A 19,071-nucleotide genomic window follows, 5' to 3' on the forward strand; every position below is an offset into this window, starting at 1 on the left:
TTCACTGGAAGCCAGTCTGACCCAGAACTCACTCTCTAACCCAGGCTAGCTCCAAACTCAAAGAGATCCTCCTATTGCTGCCTCCTAAGTGCTGGGGTTAAAGGTGTATACCACCAAGCCCAGCATCCACTCCTTGTATGTGTGGTGCTAAGATTTGAACCTGGGACCTCATGCATCCCATGAGTATATCTCTACCACTGAGCTGTTTCTCTATCCACAGTGCTGTCACTCTTGATTTGCACATGTAGTTCTGTTGCGCTCTGAATTTGCTGAAGATTTTGGAGGGACTTGTTCAAATCTTTGAGGTCTTCAGATGAATATGATTGCTTTGACTTTGGGGCAGTCTTGATGCCAACTCTCTACAGAACTCTGGCTGGGGACCCTGACACAGTTCGGGTGTGTTTGAGAGTAACTTTTTGTTCTAGAGGACCAGTAGGAGAGGGCACATCTTGTTCAGAGTTTGCTATGGGTGAGGATAGATGCTGCTACTGCTAAGGACCATACTTTGGGAAGTGTCAGAGAGTACAACTCAGGTGTGTTTGATTTTGCTGACAACCTGCAGTTGATGCCATGATTTCTTTTGCTCTCTTCTGTGACTTCAAAGATTATCTCCTTTCAGGGAATACATTGTATTTTTGTTTGTGAAATTCATATAGTTTTCCTGTTACCCATTAAGGTAAACTTAGTGATTTAAATTATTTGTGTGTGTGTTTGTGTGTGTGTGTGTGCGCGCGCGAGCGTGATGTGTATCAAGACTGGAGATAGACATAGGCGTCATTCTCCGTCGTCATTTTTGAGATAGGCTCTTTCACTAAACTGATTCTGCTAAACTAACTGGTCAGCTATCCCTAGGGATCCTCCTGTCTCTGCCTCCCAACTCTGGGATTAGAGGTGTGCGCTTCCATACTGGCTTTTACCTGGCTTCTTGGAATTTGAACTCAGGTCCTTATGCTTGAGCAGCAAGCACTCTACTTGACTAAGCCTTTCTTCACTTTTTAAATTTATTTCCTTATTTTTAAAAGTTTTTTTGGAAGCAGGATTTAAAAGCTTTTATTATGGAATATTTTGAATAAATGCAAAAATAGAGGGCTGGAGAGATGGCTTAGCAATTAAGGTGTTTGCTAGCAAGGCCAAAGGATCCAGGTAAGATGGATGAATAAGGTAGTGCATGCATCTGGAGTTCATATATAGTGGCTAGAGGCCCTGATGTGCCCATTCTCTCTCTCTCTGCCTCTCTTCTCTCTCTCTCTCAAATAAATAAATAGACAGATGTGGTGGCATATACCTTTAGTCCCAGCACTTGGGAGGCAGAGGTAGGAGGATTGCTATGAGTTCAAGGCCACCCTGAGACTACATAGTGAGTTCCAGGTCAGCCTGGGCTCTAGCATGACCCTACCTTGAAAAAAAAATAATAAAAATAAATAAGTAGAAAGAGCTGCATAGGGAAAGGAACTTATTGTTAGGTACGTTTCTACAGTTGTTAGTTCCCAGTTGCTATTTCATTGATACTGTCTACCTACTTCTTATTCTCTCAAATGGATGAAGCAAGTAGAAATATCTTTAAATTTCATCAAATAGAAAAAATACATATATTTAATTTTTTTTTTTTTTTGGCTTTTTGAGGTAGGGTCTCGCACTAGTGCAGGCTGACCTGAAATTCACTATGTAGTCTCAGGGTGGTCCTGAACTCAGAGAGATCCTCCTACCTTTGCCTCCTGAGTGCTGGGATTAAAGGTGTGCACCACCACGCCTGGCTGTAAATTTAAATTATATATATATCAGTAACCTTCCTTTGAGCTATCGTGGCTTTAAATATGTGTTTTAGTATGGTGGCTCAACTAAACAGAAACATATTGATTTATTTACCTGTTAAAAAGTGATTGACGTATAACGAGGATTGCTGTGTGGACTTCTGGTGCATCATTAGTTTTAAAATCCATTTGGTTTGCTTGTTCATGATTTCCACTTCACTTGTAAAACTCAAGTTACACTCCACATTTTTTCTTTGAAAAACTTTTGTAATCAGTTTAGTAGTGCACTGTGCTAGTGTAGTATTGTCCCTGCGTTCTGAATTTAATTATTATTTTCTTTTTAAAAAAGGTTTCTTTGTACCTCTTTAAAGAATTGCCCTTGTATCTTTGGCGACCTTCCTCCTCTGAAATAGCTGTGATTCGAGATTGGTTATTGAATTACAGTCTGACAGCTGTGAAGAATAAGTTGGCCTGTGTGATTCTAGAAGGACTGAATTGGGGATTTACTGAACAGGTATGTGTTAGTTATTCTCAAGAAATAGGAGGTTTTACATGCATCAATTTCAAGGAAGCAGTTTCTTAAAACATTAGCATTTAAAAAATTAATTAATTAATTTGAGGGGTGGGGAAGAGGGAGAGAGAGTGTGCACTAGGACCACTAGCCACTACAACAAACTCCCACTGCATGTACCACCTTGTGCATGTGGCTTATGTGGGTACTGGGGAATTGAACCTGGGTGCTTAGGCTTCACAGGCAAGCACCTTAACCTCTAAGCCATCTCTCTAGCCCATTGTTAGTATTTCTGAGTGTCATTTACTAGGTCTACAAATTCTTTTGGCTGTTTCAGAGTTTAGGATCTTCCTCCTGCCCACCTTCCCTCCCCTCTCCCTCTCTCCCATTCATTTGTATATGCTGTTTCATCTCTGACAGTTAGAGTGGCTCCTCCTGATCACCTCTCCTGTCCTGGGCTCTTCCCTCTGCAGTTTGTCTGCATGTTGTTGCTAGAGTTTTCTAATCCACTGTGTACTCCTCATGAGTCTGAGTACTGAGCCAGTCTGACTGGCTTCTGAGCCCAGCTTTGCTTCCTCCTGACTGTGTGGCCCTGAACAAGCTTCCTGAACTTTCTGGGCCTAAGTTGCCCATCTGTAAATAGTGATGGAGACCTCTTAAAAGGAGATGTAAACCTTTGTGATAATGTTGGACATTTGGCAGTGCTAATTTTTTCAGTGCTATAGTTACTAATAGTTTATTATTAAAGTTTACTACTATGCATTGCTGGGCATGGAGGCACATGCCTTTAATCCTAGCACTTGGGAGGCAGAGATAGGAGAATTGCCATGAGTTTGAGGTCACTCTGAGACTGCATAGTGAATTCCAGGTAACCTGGGGTATAGTGAAACCTTATCTCGAAAAACAAAAAAAAAAATTATGCAGCATGTTTCCAAGATGACATGTAAAGTGATTTTCACTGTTGAAACCTTTTCTTCCTTTTTTTTAACCATAAGTTTTATTAATTAGCTCCTTGATCTGTGCGTGTATGTGTGGAGGCTAGAGGTTGATGTTGGATGTCTTTCACAGTTGCTTTCCACTTAGTTTACAGAGGCAAGGCCTCTGGCTTGAACTCAGAGCTGACCAATTAAATTAGTCTGGCTAGCTTGCCCTGGGTGGGGATCCCCTGTCTTCAACTCCCAAACACTGAGATTTCAGGTGGGCAGCCATACATATCTGGCACTTATGTGGGTGCTCTGATCCTCACCCTTGCTTATCTACTGAGGTAACTCCCCAGTCCCTGAATAGGAACCTTTTAAAGGGATAATGTGGGTAGGTGGAAAAATTAGCCCTTTACAAGGTCTTATGGCTTTTGTTCTAAGCCAGTCATTTAATGCTTGGAGCTGTTGTGTATGGTATGCCATTAACATAGAGTTGCTTATGGATGATGCAACTGAAGCCAGGGAGCTTTTTTCACAGGTCGTCCCTGGCCACCTGGGACTGCCCATGGATTCACCTGGGTCTTCTTTCACTATAGGGTTGATGGGCCAGAGTCCCAGTGGCTGTTCTCCAGTTTGTGATTGGAACTCCTAAGTCTCCCCTCTCTCTGATTGCTGCATGCAGACTCCCTCACTTCCTGCCTAGAGTAGAGAGTTAAGGAGCAGAATTTTGGAAAGTTGTAAAGGAAAATTGGTTGGGGAATTCTGTAGGTAGGCAAGTGCATTTCTCAAGCTTGAATTCTGTAGGTAAACTTTAGGCTCCTATGCGGCAGTATTTTACCTACTATTTGAATGTTTATTTTTATTGACTACAGAACAACAAAAAGGAATGTGGACTTGAGGTATTAAGTATTTTCCTTAGCATTAAGCACTTTCCTGATTTGTGGCAAATCTAACCCAAAATCTTAGGGGATTGTAGGATGGGGTAGGCAGTTGTGTACTGTTTTTGGTTAGGGTTGGGCAAGTTCAGATGTAACTTGATACAGTATAATACCTCTTTAGATTTAAGATTATATTAAGGAAATGCCCCTATTATCATTTTACACCTTCACTTATAGGTGATATGACTTTGAAACATTCAATTTCTTTATCTAATGCCTTGCTTTACTGTTCTGCCTTTTTTATTTAAAGGACTACATGAGTAAGTTAAAATAGCATATTTGTTAATTTTTTTTTCTTTCAAAGGACACCCTTCATTTGGATCAAGCAGTCCATACTGAAGTGGCCTTAATAGTTCTCGAGGCTTACCAGAAGTATCTTGCACAGAAGCCCTATGCTGGGCTTATTTCTGAAAGTGTGAAGCAGGTATTCACTCCTCTGATATACTAAAAACATAACCCTTTATTTGGAAAGGGCCTGGGAAGATGAATTGACCCTTTGATTTCTATGAATATTTCTGGCAATTTGAGATTTTAAATGTGACTTCTAATGTTATATAAAAAAGTAGCCCTTGTCAGGCATGGTGGGGCATACCCTTAATACCAGCACTGGGGAGGCTGAGGTAGGAGGATCACTGTGCGTTCAAGGCCAGCCTGGAACTATAAAGTGAGTTCCTGTTCAGTCTGGGCTAGAGTGAGACCCTATCTCAAAACAATAACAACAAAGTAGTCCTTATAAGACTACAACCTTTTTAAGAGAATAAAAAGCAATAATTTTAAAAAGCAGACCATGTTAGCATCTGAGAATTTGAGTTGAGCTGCAGAGATAGGTTGAGCTCACATGTAATAGCTCAGGTGAGCTGACTTAAATTTTTAGGACCTTTTTAGGCTAGGATGGGATGTTATTGATCATTTGAAGTTGGTCTTGGTAAGAGGCTTCTATACCACTTAAATTGGCAAACACTGAGAATAAGTCCCCTCACCTAACTTCCTGTTACTGTTTACCAGCATGCCAGTCATCATGTATCAGCTTGTGTACCACTCTTTTCTTTTAAAGAAGAAATTATTTATTTATTAGAAAGAGAGAGAGAGGAAGATATAGTAATAGAGAGAATGAGAATGGGCATTCCAGGGCCTCTAACCACTGCAAATGAAGTCCAGATGCATGTGTCACTTTGTGCATCTGGCTGATGTGGTTACTGGGGAATAGAACTTTGGTCCTTAGGCTTTGCAAGCAAGTGTCTTAACCGCTAAGCCATCTCTCTAGTCCTTACTCTCTTTTTCTTGAACTGACTGGGATCAGGTTCACAAAGCAAATAAGTGGAAGTGGTGAGGTATGATTGAGAGACTGCATTAATATAGCACAGCAAACATTGCTTAAAGGACAGGATATTATTTATCATAAACAGAGAGGGGTGGGTGAGGATACTGGCTTCACTTGTGTGTCACTAATTTGAGTAATTGTTTTAGGTTTCTTATTTGGCCAGTATTGTTCGATATGGAGAGACTCCTGAGACCTCATTTAACCAGTGGGCCTGGAATTTGATTTTGAGGTTAAAACTGCACAAGAATGATTATGGAACACAGCAGAGTTGTCCAGTTGTTCCCCTCTCCAGCATAGTACCTGACATGACAGAGTCACCCACGTTTCATCCTCTCCTGAAGGCTGTGAAAGCAGGCATGCCCATTGGCTGTTATCTTGCCTTGTGTATGACAAAAATGGGCCACAGGTACTGTGTTTGGGCTGAATTCCTAGGTACCTTGTGGGTAGGAGTTCTGGATTCTCATTGTTCACATCCTAAGGCCTGCAGTATTTGTTAAAACTATAAGGGGTCAGTTAGGACCAAATATTAGGCCTTAATTAATAATTTATCAGAGGGAGGCAGTGTGTAAAATTCACTCATGTTTATTTAGCAAATCAAGTGGATGTTTTTAATAAACCAAGCTCTGGGATATAGGATCTTTTTCTTACTCATTTTTATATCTTCAGAACTTGTACTTAGTAGATATTCAGCAAATGCTAGTAGAGTGAATGAATGTGGGTAGAAGATAAGCCAGGAATGCAGTTTCATGAACAAGTTACCCTGGTATTCTCATTTCCCCCTCTTGCCGGGAGTAATGGCACACACCTTTGATCCCAGCACTTGAGAGGCAGAGGTAGGAGGATCACCATGAGTTTGTGGCCACCCTGAGACTACATAGTGAATTCCAGGCCAGCCTGGGCTAGAGTGAGACTCTACTTGAAAAACAAATGAACAAAAGAAGTGGGATACATTTTTATTTCTGTTTCCATAGCATTGAGAAGTTCTGTGCAGAAGGCATCCCACTGCTGGGAATCCTGGTCCAGTCAAGGCACTTGAGAGCAGTAGTCCATGTCCTAGATAAAGTTCTGCCTTTGTTTTACCCCTGCCAGTATTACCTCCTGAAGAATGAGCAGTAAGTATGTCTGTCTGTCTGTGATAAGAGACCTTCTGTAGAGGCCATTTGGCAAGTGCAACTCACTATGTTTTCTGGTTTCTGGAGTAATAGAAATGGAATTTTCCTATATTTCAGTAGTGTATTTCAATGGTAATTTTTCAGGAGGCAGAAAACTTGTACCCCAGTTTAGAATGTGGTAGGTGAACAGTGCTTTGGCTCAATGATATCACCTCTTTTCTTTTTGAGGTAGGGTTTCACTCTAGCTCAGGCTGACCTGGAATTCACTATGTAGTCTTAGGGTGGCCTTGAACTCACAATGATCCTCCTACCTCTGCCTCCCAAGTGCTGTGATTAAAGGTGTGCACTTTACCATGCCTGATTCTGATTCCAGCTTTCTATTATGACAGGTATTTCCCATTTCATTTAACTTGGAATTGCTTATGAGAGCTTATTAGTATCTGAAAGAATAGTTGTTTCCACAAGACCATGGGAATAGTGCTCCTGACATTGAGCAGCAAATGGCTTTGCTGTTGTCATAGCAGCAGAAAGAGTTGTTTGACAGAGCCTGTGTGCACAGTGCAGTGTTGTGAACACATACAATGCACGGTAACGTGACCTGCCCAAGGAGCAGGGACTTGAGCATGCACAGGCCTCATGAAGACTGATGAGAGGTGAGAGGGCCCAGTAGTAGTATAATCAAGGGGCAGATAGTGTATACAGGACACAGGACATCATTCAACTTTCTGTTGACTGTCTTCGTTCGATAAGACTCAGACTTGCTTGGAGATGAGAATCACTTGAGGCAGCCTATGCAATATGCATTCCCAGACTCCTCCTCTGGAGATTTGACCTTGGTTAGAAAAGTTAGGGCCTGGGATTTCTTTAAAAAAATTTTTTTAAAGTTAGCATCTGGAACACTTTGTCAAGTTTGGGAACAGAATAATGTGGACATCTCAGTTTTATTAGGAGAGGTGAGAGGGGTGGAAGGGGTAGAGCTGTTTGGGGTATTTTCTTCTGATGCCCTTTAGCCTGCATGTGTTTATCTTGTTCATCACACTTGTGCTGGGTGGATAGGATTCCTTTTAACCTACATTAAATATACAGACTTTATTCTGAAATTCCTTACGATTTATCTGAAGTCTGAAATAGCACATTGGTTTAAAACTGAACTAATTTAACATTTTTCTGTTTCTTCATAGTAATTAGTTGCTGACATTATCAAGATGACCTGTGATATAGCTCAGTAATAGAGGGCTTACCTAGCATGTACAAGGCTCTAGGTTCAATCCCCAACACAAATAAGTAATCAACCAGTTGTAGCACATCTAATTGACCTCTGCACGCAGCTCCTGTCCTAACCCTAGATCACTCCTTTGTAAACCATGAGCAGTGACACTCCTCCAGAAAGGGTATGTGTAATGATTAAACCGAAGAAATTCACTTAGAATTTGTGCTAAATAAACATGGGTGACTGTTGGCTGTAGTAATTCATTGAATCCCAGCACTTGGGTGGTAGAGGCAGGAAGATCAGGAGTTCAAGGGCAGCCTTAGCTTTATAGTAAGTTAGGGGCCACCCAGAGCTATATGTGACTTTGTCTTAAAAAAACCAACCCCTTGAAAATCATCACCCCCCACTAAACAAACATACAGACAGACAACTGCTGGCAGATCAGGCGCCTCCTAAATGGAAAGTGCGGTGTGATCCTGTGAGGAAGGTAAGGTGTGATCCTGTGTGCTCCACAGATTTTTGACACACCTCCTCCTGTTCCTGCACTTGGATAGTGGTGTACCTCAGGGTGTCACACAACAGGTTACCCACAAGGTGACACAGCATCTGACAGGAGCCAGCCACTGGGACAACGTGAAGCTTCTCAACAGCATGATACAGGTCAGGGCCTTAAATCAACTCTTGCCCTTCTTCCCGGCCAAACCTGTGATATTGGCATGTTTATGACATGGGCATTTGAACTACTTGGTACTGTTTGGGGGCAGAATGGTTAACAGATACAGGCTTTAGTGGAGGTAGGTGGCACTTTGTAGCTGTTTTCATGGTAGGGGCCGGTTATTACTTTTGACATCATGTGAGCTGCTTCTCCACAGGCACACATATCTGTAAGCATTCAGCCCAACGAAGTAGGTCCTGTGGCTGTGCTGGAGTTCTGGGTTCAGGCTCTCATAAGTCAGCACCTCTGGTACCGGGAACAGCCCATCCTCTTCCTCATGGATCACTTGTGTAAAACGGCTTTTCAGCTGATGCAGGAAGACTGTGTGCAGAAGCTACTGTACCAGCAGCACAAGGTAACCTTTGAAAGTATTTATGCTTCAGTCACTGACCAGATGGCATCTTTGAAAAGGTTCTCTTAAATGCACAGTTGAAACTTGACCTTCCTAGCAGTCATAGCCCACTGACACAGATCCCGGGGAAACCAGAGGAGAAAGCACCTTGGGAGGTCGCTGGAGTACTCGTTACGGTCTTCTGCAGTGCGCTGCCGGAACTGCTGCTGCCAGTGGCTTCATTCTTGAAAGCTGTGTCGTCTTTTTTTCTCAGCACATATTCATTGTACACATGATGGGTTTCATTACGATATTTTCATACATGCATATCATATGCTTTGCACATGTCAGATACTTTTCACTGCTGACCTATCAGACCTTGAAGAACTTAGACCAGCATTCTTCAAAAGTTACAAAGTCTTGAGTTAGTTAATATGGCCTTGATAACAAAAGCAGATGAGAACACAACAAAAAAGAAAACTGTAGACCTGTTTTCCTGAGGACACAGAAATTCTCAGTAAAACACCTGTGCACTGAAATCAGCATTAAAAATATCATGGGGCTGGAGAGATGGCTTAGCGGTTAAGCGCTTGCCTGTGAAGCCTAAGGACCCCGGCTCGAGGCTCGGTTCCCCAGGTCCCACGTTAGCCAGATGCACAAGGGGGCGCACGCATCTGGAGTTCGTTTGCAGAGGCTGGAAGCCCTGGGGCGCCCATTCTCTCTCTCTCCCTCTACCTGTCTTTCTCTCTGTGTCTGTCACTCTCAAATAAATAAATAAAAAATTAAAAAAAAATATCATGCACCATGAAATTCATGTCTTACCAGAACCTTTCAATGTGGCTAGTTCTTGAAAGTAGCAATGTTGATGAGGTTTTCTTCAAAGCTTCTTCACTGTTGCCCTTTTCTCCCTGTTGTAGAATGCTTTGGGTTACCACTGTGACCGGAGTCTGATCTCTTCCTTGGTCAGCTGGATCGTGGCAGGCAACATCACCCCTTCCTTCGTGGAGGGCTTGGCCACGCCCACTCAGGTACAGAGTCCACTGAGGACCATGTAGGATCTTTGTGAACCTTAACATTGTTACCATACTTACTGATAAATTACTAGTAGTCCACAGTAACCCATGCTTGTCTGGCACTTTCTGTGTGTAAGTGTATTGCTTCTATTTAATCCTCACAGCTCCTCTTTGAGGGGCTGCCACTGTTCATGTTGTACAGAGGCAGGAACTGAGGTTAGGTTAGGGGCTCCATGAGTGCAGACAAGCTAAGGGTGGCTGCTAGAGCCAGGAAGCCCGGGTTTCAGTTTTGATTCTGCCATTTGCTCTCTCTGTGCCTGGGGCAGCTTGCTTACATTGCTGGCCTCAGTCTCCTCCTTGTCAGACGGGAATATGATTGTACTTTCATGCACAGCGCTCAGAATGGTGCTTGGTACATACTGTGCATTAAGCTTTGGCCCTGTCACTACCATCATCAAGCATTATTGTCCTCACTATTGCAACCTCTCAGACTGTGGAAAATAATGTCTGCTTCATCCCTGAAACCAGTAAACCAGTCATAATGTCCTGTAGCCCAGCCCCCTGACCTCCTGGTGTTCCTGTCATTGAGCTGGCTCCTTACACTTACCTGTGTTTGTTTATCCCTGTCTCTCTGAATGTCTAGAACACGTACATCTTCCTTGTCGATCTCTAGAAAGTTTCTGATGCAGCACTCTACACCTAGTGCAGTCCTTATCCTAGTCCCTTCACATTTTTTCTTTTTTGTTGTTTTTGAGGTAGGGTCTCACTCTAGCCCAGGCTACCCTGGAATTCACTATGTATTCTCAGGGTGGCCTTGAACTCATGGTGATCCTCCTACCTCTGCCTCCCAAGTGCTGGGATTAAAGGCGTGCACCACCACACCTGGCTTCTTCATAGTTTTGATTACTTATATATTGTTCTTGAAGATGCTAGTAGGTGGAAACTTTCTTCAGGACAGAACCTAGGTCTGGCCCTCTTTCCCATCCCTTGTTTGCTGAGCTTGTAGCAAATATTACTGAGTGAATGAATGTCCTTCTAAAGGAAGTTAGCATTTTCCAGTTATCTCATTTGTCTAATTTTATGCATGTGACAAGAATATAGAGGAATATTAAATACATAATAGTTTTACAAACTAAGGTTTTGCTGCCAGAGATCTAGCAATAGGTATATGTTTGTTTGTTTTCTAGTGCTGGGGCTGAAACCCAGGGACTTACACATTCTAGGCAAGCACTCTACCACTGAGCCATAACCCCAGCCCTAGAAAAGACTTCAACTTGTGAACTACCAGGCTATATATTTACTTTAAAAATATTTTTATTTATTAGAGAGGCAGAGAGAGAGAGAGAGAGAGAGGGGGAGGGGGAAGGGGAGGGGGAGAGAGGGAGAGCGAGAGAGGGAGAGGGAGAGGGAGAGAGAGGGAATATGAATGAATGAATATGGGCATACCAGAGCCTCTAGCCACTACAAATGAAGTCAAGACACATGTGCCCTTTGTGCATCTGGCTTTATGTGGATACTGGGGCATCAGACCCTGGCCGTCAGGCTTTGTAAGCAAGTGCCTTTAACTGCTGATCCATCTCTTCAGCCCCAGGAAATTATTGATTTATTTGAGGGAGGGGGAGGGAGGGAGAGAGAGAGAATAGGTATGCCAGGGCCTCCAGCTGTTGCAGATGAACTCCAGATGCATGCACCACCTTTTGTATCTGGCTTATGTGGGTACTGGGGACTCGAACCTGGGTCCTTTGTCTTTGCAGGCAGGTACCTTAACTGGTAAGCCATCTTCCCAGTCCTCTGGAATTAGTGGCTCATTTCCCTCTCCTTTGCCTGGTGTCTTTATAGGTTTGGTTTGCGTGGACTGTGCTGAACATGGAATCAATCTTTGAAGAAGACTCCCAGCTCCGGAGAGTTGTTGAAGGAGAACTGGTTATAAACTCTACTTTTACCCCTGACCAAGCTCTAAAGGTGCAGTGGTAGTCCTGCGTGTGAGTGATAGGAGGTGGCTTACACTCTAATGCTGAGGGATTTGGTGTAGCCATGGACTCCTGAGGCTTTTGCTCTTGTGAATGGCGAGCATAGCCACCACACTGACTCTTGAAACCCCTATGTCATGAAGTGTGGATTGGCTTCCCAAGGTCCATTTTATCAGCTAGAGTCACAGCCCAGGAGTGGAGTGTGTTTCCTCCCCAAGTGAAGGGAAAGTGTTTACAGGGCAGTTTGGTGAGCATAAAGTATGCATATAACCAGACAACAGCAAATATTACTCCCCTAGGGCTCATGACCTCCCCTGCCATAGGCTTTTGACTAGGTTTTCAGTACCAGGCATGTATTCCCTCCCATGGATTGGGCCTTCAGTCCAGTTAGATGGTTTCCCCCATAATAGACATGCCACCATTGCAGCAGTTGGCACATTTGACCTATTGCCCACTGCTGTTTACCACTGTTGATGACTTCTCTCTCCCCCATACGGCTGCATGCAGCATGTTTTTTTTTTCCATCTTTCTGTCAGCTGGTTTACTGGGAGGAGGTTTTCAGCTCAGCCCCAGCAAGATTTCTCAGTGACCTTGCAGCCCAAGCATGTGGAGTCTTCATCAATAGGGTCTTACCATCTAGTTCTGGTGGGAAACCAAGAGCTTTGGCAATGGCCTCTAATATTTTGGGGGCACCGGGGACCTCCCTGGCCAACAATTCACTGGAAGCTATCCCATCCCTGGCCCTGAAAACTTTCTAGTAGCAGTCTGTGGCTTCTCGGTACATCATTATCCAAAGAGGTCGGTTTCTGTATGGTATATTCATAACATCATAATTGTTTTTTTTTTTTTTTTTTTTTTGGTTTTCTAAGGTAGGGTCTCACTCTAGCTCAGGCTGACCTGGAATTCATTATGTATTCTCAGGGTGGCCTCGAACTCTTGGCGATCCTCCTACCTCTGCCTCCCAAGTGCTGGGATTAAAGGTGTGCACCACCACACCCGGCTTATCATCATAAAATTTGATTAGCCCTCTCCTACCCTTCCTTTACCCAGTTTCTTCCCCTGACCTCACTTAGGCTGTTAGACTCCCCCCCACCCCGGAATATATTCTTCTACTTACATACAATACCCTCTCCTTAAGTCATCCCATCTTCTCCCACCTTTTAATCCCTTTCTAGCTCATTGGCTGATTTAGAAACCTTTTATCCATTTCAGGTGTCATAGGATAGATGGCACTTTTGAGTCTCAGAGCTTGTCAAGGAAGTCATCTTTCTCAGAAGCCTTTTTTTTTTTTTTTTTTTTTTTTGGTCTTTTTGAGATAGGATCTCACTCTAGCCCAGGCTGACCTGGAATTCACTCTGTATTCTCAGGGTGGCCTCGAACTCATGGCGCCACCATGCCTGGCTCAGCAGCCTTTTAAATTTCCAAGATAGATATTGTTTGACAGATTTACTTTAGATTTCCTTGCTCTGTAGTGTTTTATATGCAGAGGAATCTCAGAAATGGAAATGCATTTAGTCTCAGATGCTTCTTTTCTAAATGTAGCTCAGGCTGGCTGTGAACTCACTTTATAGGCAAGGATGACCTTGAATTCTTGGTCTGCCTGCCTCTACCTCCCAAGTGCTGGGCTTACGGGCTTTAAATTATACCTTTTTTTTTTTTTATCATGGTACTGAAGATTGAATAGAGGGCATCATGCATGCCAGGCAAGTGTTTCACCAACTGAGCTACATCTCCAACCCCTTAAATGACTTTTTTTTTTGTTTATTTTTATTTATTTATTTGAGAGCAACAGACAGAGAAAGAGGCAGAGAGAGAGAGAGAATGAGAGTGGGTGCATCAGGGCCTCCAGCCACTGCAAATGAACTCCAGATGCGTGCGCCCCCTTGTGCATCTGGCCTATATGGGTCCTGGGGAACTGAGCCTCGGACTGGGATCCTTGGGCTTCGTAGGCAAACGCTTATCTGCTAAGCCATCTCTCCAGCCCCCTTAAATGACTTTTAAGACCCATATTGATTCTGGGGTCTTTGAAATGACTTAACAGAAAACTGTCTTACTTCCAAGGAGGTTGAAGTGTCAACTAATAGGCTGGAAAAGTGTTTTGTGATCTTTTTTCTTCCTTACATAAAAAATATTTAACATTTCATTTGGATCACTTAGAAACACAGAATGTTTTTAACCATGTTCATTTTGGGGTTGCTAAATCTGTCTCCTCTTGTAGAAAGCCCAGGCCCAGCTGAAGCTCCCCATCGTCCCATCCCTACAGAGGCTGTTGATCTATCGCTGGGCCCACCAGGCTCTCGTCACACCTTCTGATCACCCTCTCCTGCCACTCATTTGGCAGAAGTTCTTCCTCCTGTATCTTCATCGTCCAGGACCACAATATGGGTATGGTACTCTGTATTATAGTATGTTCCTGGGATCCCACTTCTGAACTCTGGAGTGTGAGCTAGAGTCACTCTCTAGTGACCACTAGCTAGGAATCTCTCCCTATCTAAATTTTAGTAGACTAAATCATTGTTGAGTTTGGGGTATTTTGTAGCAATTTCTCTTTACCCTCCTTTGCACCCACCAGTGAGAACAACATCTGGGAATTGGGCAAGGTCTAGCAGAGGAGTTGAGGTACATTGGGAGAGAAACTGCCCCACACTCAGGCTGTGTGTGTGACCTCTGTGGGACTTGTGTAAGGGAACCTCATGTTGTACAGTGCATAGTGTATGTATGAACAGAAGGTGGGCTGTGACTGATAACCCTTGGACTGAGTATGGAAAGGTTGAATAGATCCACTGCATAGCTAAGTACTTTGGCCAGCTCAAACTATCCACTTTTACCAAACATGGCTTCTAGCTTCTACTTCAGATCCCAGCCCCATGGCAGTCTAAGACCACTCTGACTAAAAGTGGCAGCTCTGGGTTCAGTGAGAGACTCTTTTTCGAGAAAATAAAAGTGGATGAGTTATAGATAAGAGGACACCTAATGTTTGCCTTTGATCTCCACATGCATGTGCATTGGACATGTGCATTTTCACACATGTGTGCATACACTGTTCATACACACCATATCATACCACAAATGCCACACACATCATTAAAATAAAGATACTGCTGACTTTGTTACATCTGGTTTTTGTTAGACAGCAAGTTCTTCATGAACAGAAGAGACCATCTTGAAACTGGTCATTCCCTCTAAGTAGTGATGATGCCTTGAGTCTATGTAGTGTTTAATTCTGTTAAGATCACTTTCATGTTGTAGTCTTCTCTTATCTCCAGAGTGTATATGCCAAGACCCCCTGGGGATATGTAAAACCCTGAATAGCACCAAACTCTAGATACATGGTCTTTCTTCTATATACATACTATGAGGATGTTTAATTTATAACTTAGGCATGGTAAGAGATTATCAATAAGTCATAGAATAGTCATAGCAATATGCTAGACTAAAAATTGTTCCAGAATTTGATAGTTTTGGACCATCAGAATAGCCTCTGATGGAGAGATAAGTAGTCATTTATTGGCGTGTCTAGACATAGTAACTTGCTCATTGACTACTGTTTTGTGCCACATAGAATGTGTGCTTATGTTTGTTAAGGTTACCCATAGATGGCTGCATTGGAAGAAGGTTTTTTCAAAGTCCTGCACATACTAATTTGTTGAAAGACATGAAGAGACGCCTGACTGAGGTGGCTGACTTCCACCATGCTGCTAGCAAAGCCCTCCGTGTTCCAGCAGAGGGCAGTGAAGGGATTCCAGAGCGGCAGGCTGGCACTCCTGGTTACCTGACGTCGCCAGAACTGCACATGGAACTGGTGAGGTGAGAAGGCTGTTCTGCCATTTGCACTGTTGTTCTTGGCATAGGTACTATGCTGGAGTGATACAGAATCCAGGTGCTACTCTCTTACCCTGCCAGACTGAAACGGAAGGTGGCTTTGAGTCACCTTGGAATGATTTTCATAAGAAGTGAATCAGCCATTTGGATGTAGCTTGAGTGTTTAGGTCTCAGCAGTAACCAAAGGGCTGATACTCCCTTCTGTTTCTTTAACATGAAAAGAAATAAACCAAAACAAATTGATTTGTTCACAATTGATTACAGCAGGCATCTGACTTCCAGAGCCTGGTAGAATATCTCCTATAAAGAAATAAACAACTAAATAAAAACTAATTGTGGTTCTGGACTCCATGTGGGACAAGGAGTCAAGTAACCTCCCCAAACTGCTTATAAATTGAAGTACAGTATTTGCATATCCCAGAAGGTGCGGATTCTTTTTGTATGATTCTTTTTCTTCCTGCTTGTAAGTTTAATTTCATTCCAATAGTTGTCTTATACCATGACAATAAAAAAATGGCATGGTCATTTAATAATTACTCTATAAATAGCTCAGTGAGGAAACCCAGCATTTAAAAGTATTATATTTATTTATTTGAGAGAGAAAGAAAGAGACAGAGAGAATGGTCACACCATGTGACCTCCAGCCACAGCAAATGAACATCAGATGTATGTGCCAACTTGTGCATCTGGCTTATGTGGGTCCTGGGGAATTGAACCTGCATCCTTTGGCTTTGTAGTCAAGTACCTTAACCACTAAGCCATTTCTCCAGCCCAAAACCTAGCATTTTTTTTTGAGCACAAGGTCTTAGGCTTTCTTTGACCTTGGGCCCTTAGGGCTTGCTCTTAGCCTCCAGAATGATTTCTTTCCTTATCTTGCTTGAAGGAAAACTATCTTCTTTTTTAAAATTTATTTTTATTTTTATTTATTTATTTGAAAGTGACAGACAGAGAGAGAGAGAAAGAGGCAGATAGAGAGAGAGAATGGGTGCGCCAGGGCTTCTAGCCACTGCAAATGAACTCCAGACGTGTGTGCCCCCTTCTGCATCTGGCTAACGTGGGTCCTGGGGAATTGAGCCTCGAACTGGGGTTCTTAGACTTCACAAGCAAGCAAGCGCTCAACCACTAAGCCATCTCTCTAGCCCAAAACTATCTTCTTTACCAGCCTTATCCAGTGGAAGGAAGGCTTTTGCTTTGAACAGGTCTTTGATATTCCCTTGCCCTCCCTTAAGTCCTCTTTTGGTGAGGCATTCAGAAAGTGACCATCAGTATCACTGAGTCAGAGGCTGACAGGGAAAATTGTATGATTTGTACCCTTTTCTACTTAAAACTCATAGTCCTGACTTCTCTTACATGCTGTCCTCCTGGTCATTTGTCATGCTATTACTTGAACAATGCCTTAGAATATCAGTTAGCTAGATGTACTATGTTCCCTGAAAAGGCAAAACAAATTATTATTTTTTAAGTTTATTGGGGACTCAAGGCTTTTTATTTTATTTTATTTATTTATTTGACAGTGACAGACAGAGAGACAGATGCAGAGAGACAGATAGAGGGAGAGAGACAGACACACAGAGAGACAGACAGACGGACAGACAGACAGACAGACAGAATGGGCATGCCAGGGCTTCCAGCTACTGCAAATGAACTCCAGACGTGTGCGCCCCCTTTTGCATCTGGCTAACGTGGGTCCTGGGGAACTGAGCCTTGAACCAGGGTCCTTAGGCTTCACAGGCAAGTGCTTAACCACTAAGTCATCTCTCCAGCCCTTTTTTTTTGTTTGTTTGTTTTTTGAGGTAGGGTTTCACTCTAGCCCAGGCTGAGCTGGAATCCTGGAATTCACTATATAGACTCAGGGTGGCTTCAAACTCACAGTGATCCTACCTCAGCCTCCCAAGTGCTGGGATTAAAAGCATGTGCCACCATGCCCAGAGTTCAAGACTTTTTTTGTTTGTTTGTTTAGTAAGCTGAGCTTTAAAAAAAATTCCTCTCATGAGGAACAGGGTACACACATATAGAGTTTTATTTATAATTCCTTGAGATGCTAAAACTGGCAATTGCTTCTCATGCAGAAATTGAAAATGGCTTTGGGTGTTTTCCAAGCAGTAAGGCCAACTGTACCCTGAATTGTCCTTAAAATAGAGCTGTAAGTACAAACCCTCAGGCTATTCGTGTGAGACCCCACTGTACTTATTTTTCTGTGTGTCATATTTAACCAGTCATTAATAAGAAAACTCCCAGAGCCCCTTCTGCAGACCTTTTGTTTCTTACAATTATTGAACCATATTTTAATTTTCTGTGACATCTCTCCTGCTGAACTATGGGCTTCTTGGGAGAGACAGTGATTGTTGGACACAGTTTTTATATTACAGTCTGTCCTTACCCTCATGTTGTGGTGCCAGAGTTTTTAGTAATACATGAAACTGCATTTGTCTATCTTTTTTACATTTTATATAATTATGTTTTGGCTTTTAGGCTCTTCAATGTATACATATTATGGCTAGAAGATGAGAATTTTCAAAAAGGAGATACATACATTCCATCTCTACCAAAGCACTATGATATTCACAGGCTAGCAAAAGTGATGCACAATCAGCAGGTAAAATGACAGCAGTGCCCCCCACCTTTTATAGCATTTCTGAATGTAATTTGAATGTTCGTAGTCAATATCCAGTGGTAAGACTGCTTACTGATGTGGATACTGGTAATCACACAGTCATTTTTGTCAGTATTGGTCGTCTTAACAGGATTCTCTTTTGAATATTCGGCTCCCTAATGGCCTCACCTGAAGGCCTGGACTCCCTGAAGCTTGTTCTTGGGCATTGTGCAGCTGCAGGAGCACAACCTCTTTCTTAACTATTTTAATTTTTATTTATTTGAGGGACAGACAGACAGAATGGGTGCACCAGGACTTCCTGCCACCGCAGACAAACTCTAGGTGCATGTGCCGCCTTGTTAATCTGGCTCTACGTGGGTACTGGGGAATCAAACCCAGACTGTCAGGCATTGTAAGCAAGTGTATAACTGCTGAGCCATCTCTCCAGTCTAAAACAATCTTTCTCTGCCTATATTTTTGCAACTGCAGGCACACTGACTCTTTGCCTATTTTTTAAAAAAGATTATTTCTTTATTAGAGACAGAGAGAGGGAGAGAAAGAGAAAAAGAGAGAGAAGGAGAGTGAGTATACCAGGGCCTCCAGCCACTGCAAACGTGCATCTGGCTAATGTGGGATCTGGAGAATTGAACATGGGTCCTTAGGCTTCGCAGGCATGTGCCTTAACCACTAAGCCATCTTTCTAGCACTTCTGTCTATATTTTTTGCCACTACAGGCACACAGCCTCTCTCTGAGTATAGTCTTACTTGGTTTGCCTTGACACCAGCTAAATACTTTTAAACAGTCGTCTCCACTATAAAAAGCACAGGGAAAGACTTGCAGGAATCCTTTGGTAACACAGTTCA

At 42.8% G+C, this 19,071-nt stretch overlaps 1 protein-coding gene across 4 annotated transcripts in view; it reads left to right on the plus strand.

Moving 5' to 3' along the window:
• The window catches only part of Epg5 (ectopic P-granules autophagy protein 5 homolog), a 131,242-nt gene that overhangs the window by 62,293 nt on the left and 49,878 nt on the right, over positions 1-19,071 (plus strand). For all 4 annotated transcript variants that reach the window (XM_045142858.1, XM_045142859.1, XM_004656818.2 and 1 more), the window contains exons 14-24: positions 2,101-2,265; positions 4,425-4,544; positions 5,588-5,847; positions 6,413-6,553; positions 8,279-8,423; positions 8,636-8,833; positions 9,727-9,837; positions 11,662-11,784; positions 14,011-14,177; positions 15,378-15,599; positions 18,087-18,210. In XM_045142858.1, coding sequence (XP_044998793.1) covers positions 2,101-2,265; positions 4,425-4,544; positions 5,588-5,847; positions 6,413-6,553; positions 8,279-8,423; positions 8,636-8,833; positions 9,727-9,837; positions 11,662-11,784; positions 14,011-14,177; positions 15,378-15,599; positions 18,087-18,210 — 1,776 coding nt within the window. The remainder of the gene's footprint in view (positions 1-2,100; positions 2,266-4,424; positions 4,545-5,587; positions 5,848-6,412; positions 6,554-8,278; positions 8,424-8,635; positions 8,834-9,726; positions 9,838-11,661; positions 11,785-14,010; positions 14,178-15,377; positions 15,600-18,086; positions 18,211-19,071) is intronic.

The sequence above is a fragment of the Jaculus jaculus genome, chromosome 2, assembly GCF_020740685.1.
Source record: "Jaculus jaculus isolate mJacJac1 chromosome 2, mJacJac1.mat.Y.cur, whole genome shotgun sequence".
NCBI classification, from domain to species: Eukaryota; Metazoa; Chordata; class Mammalia; order Rodentia; family Dipodidae; genus Jaculus; species Jaculus jaculus.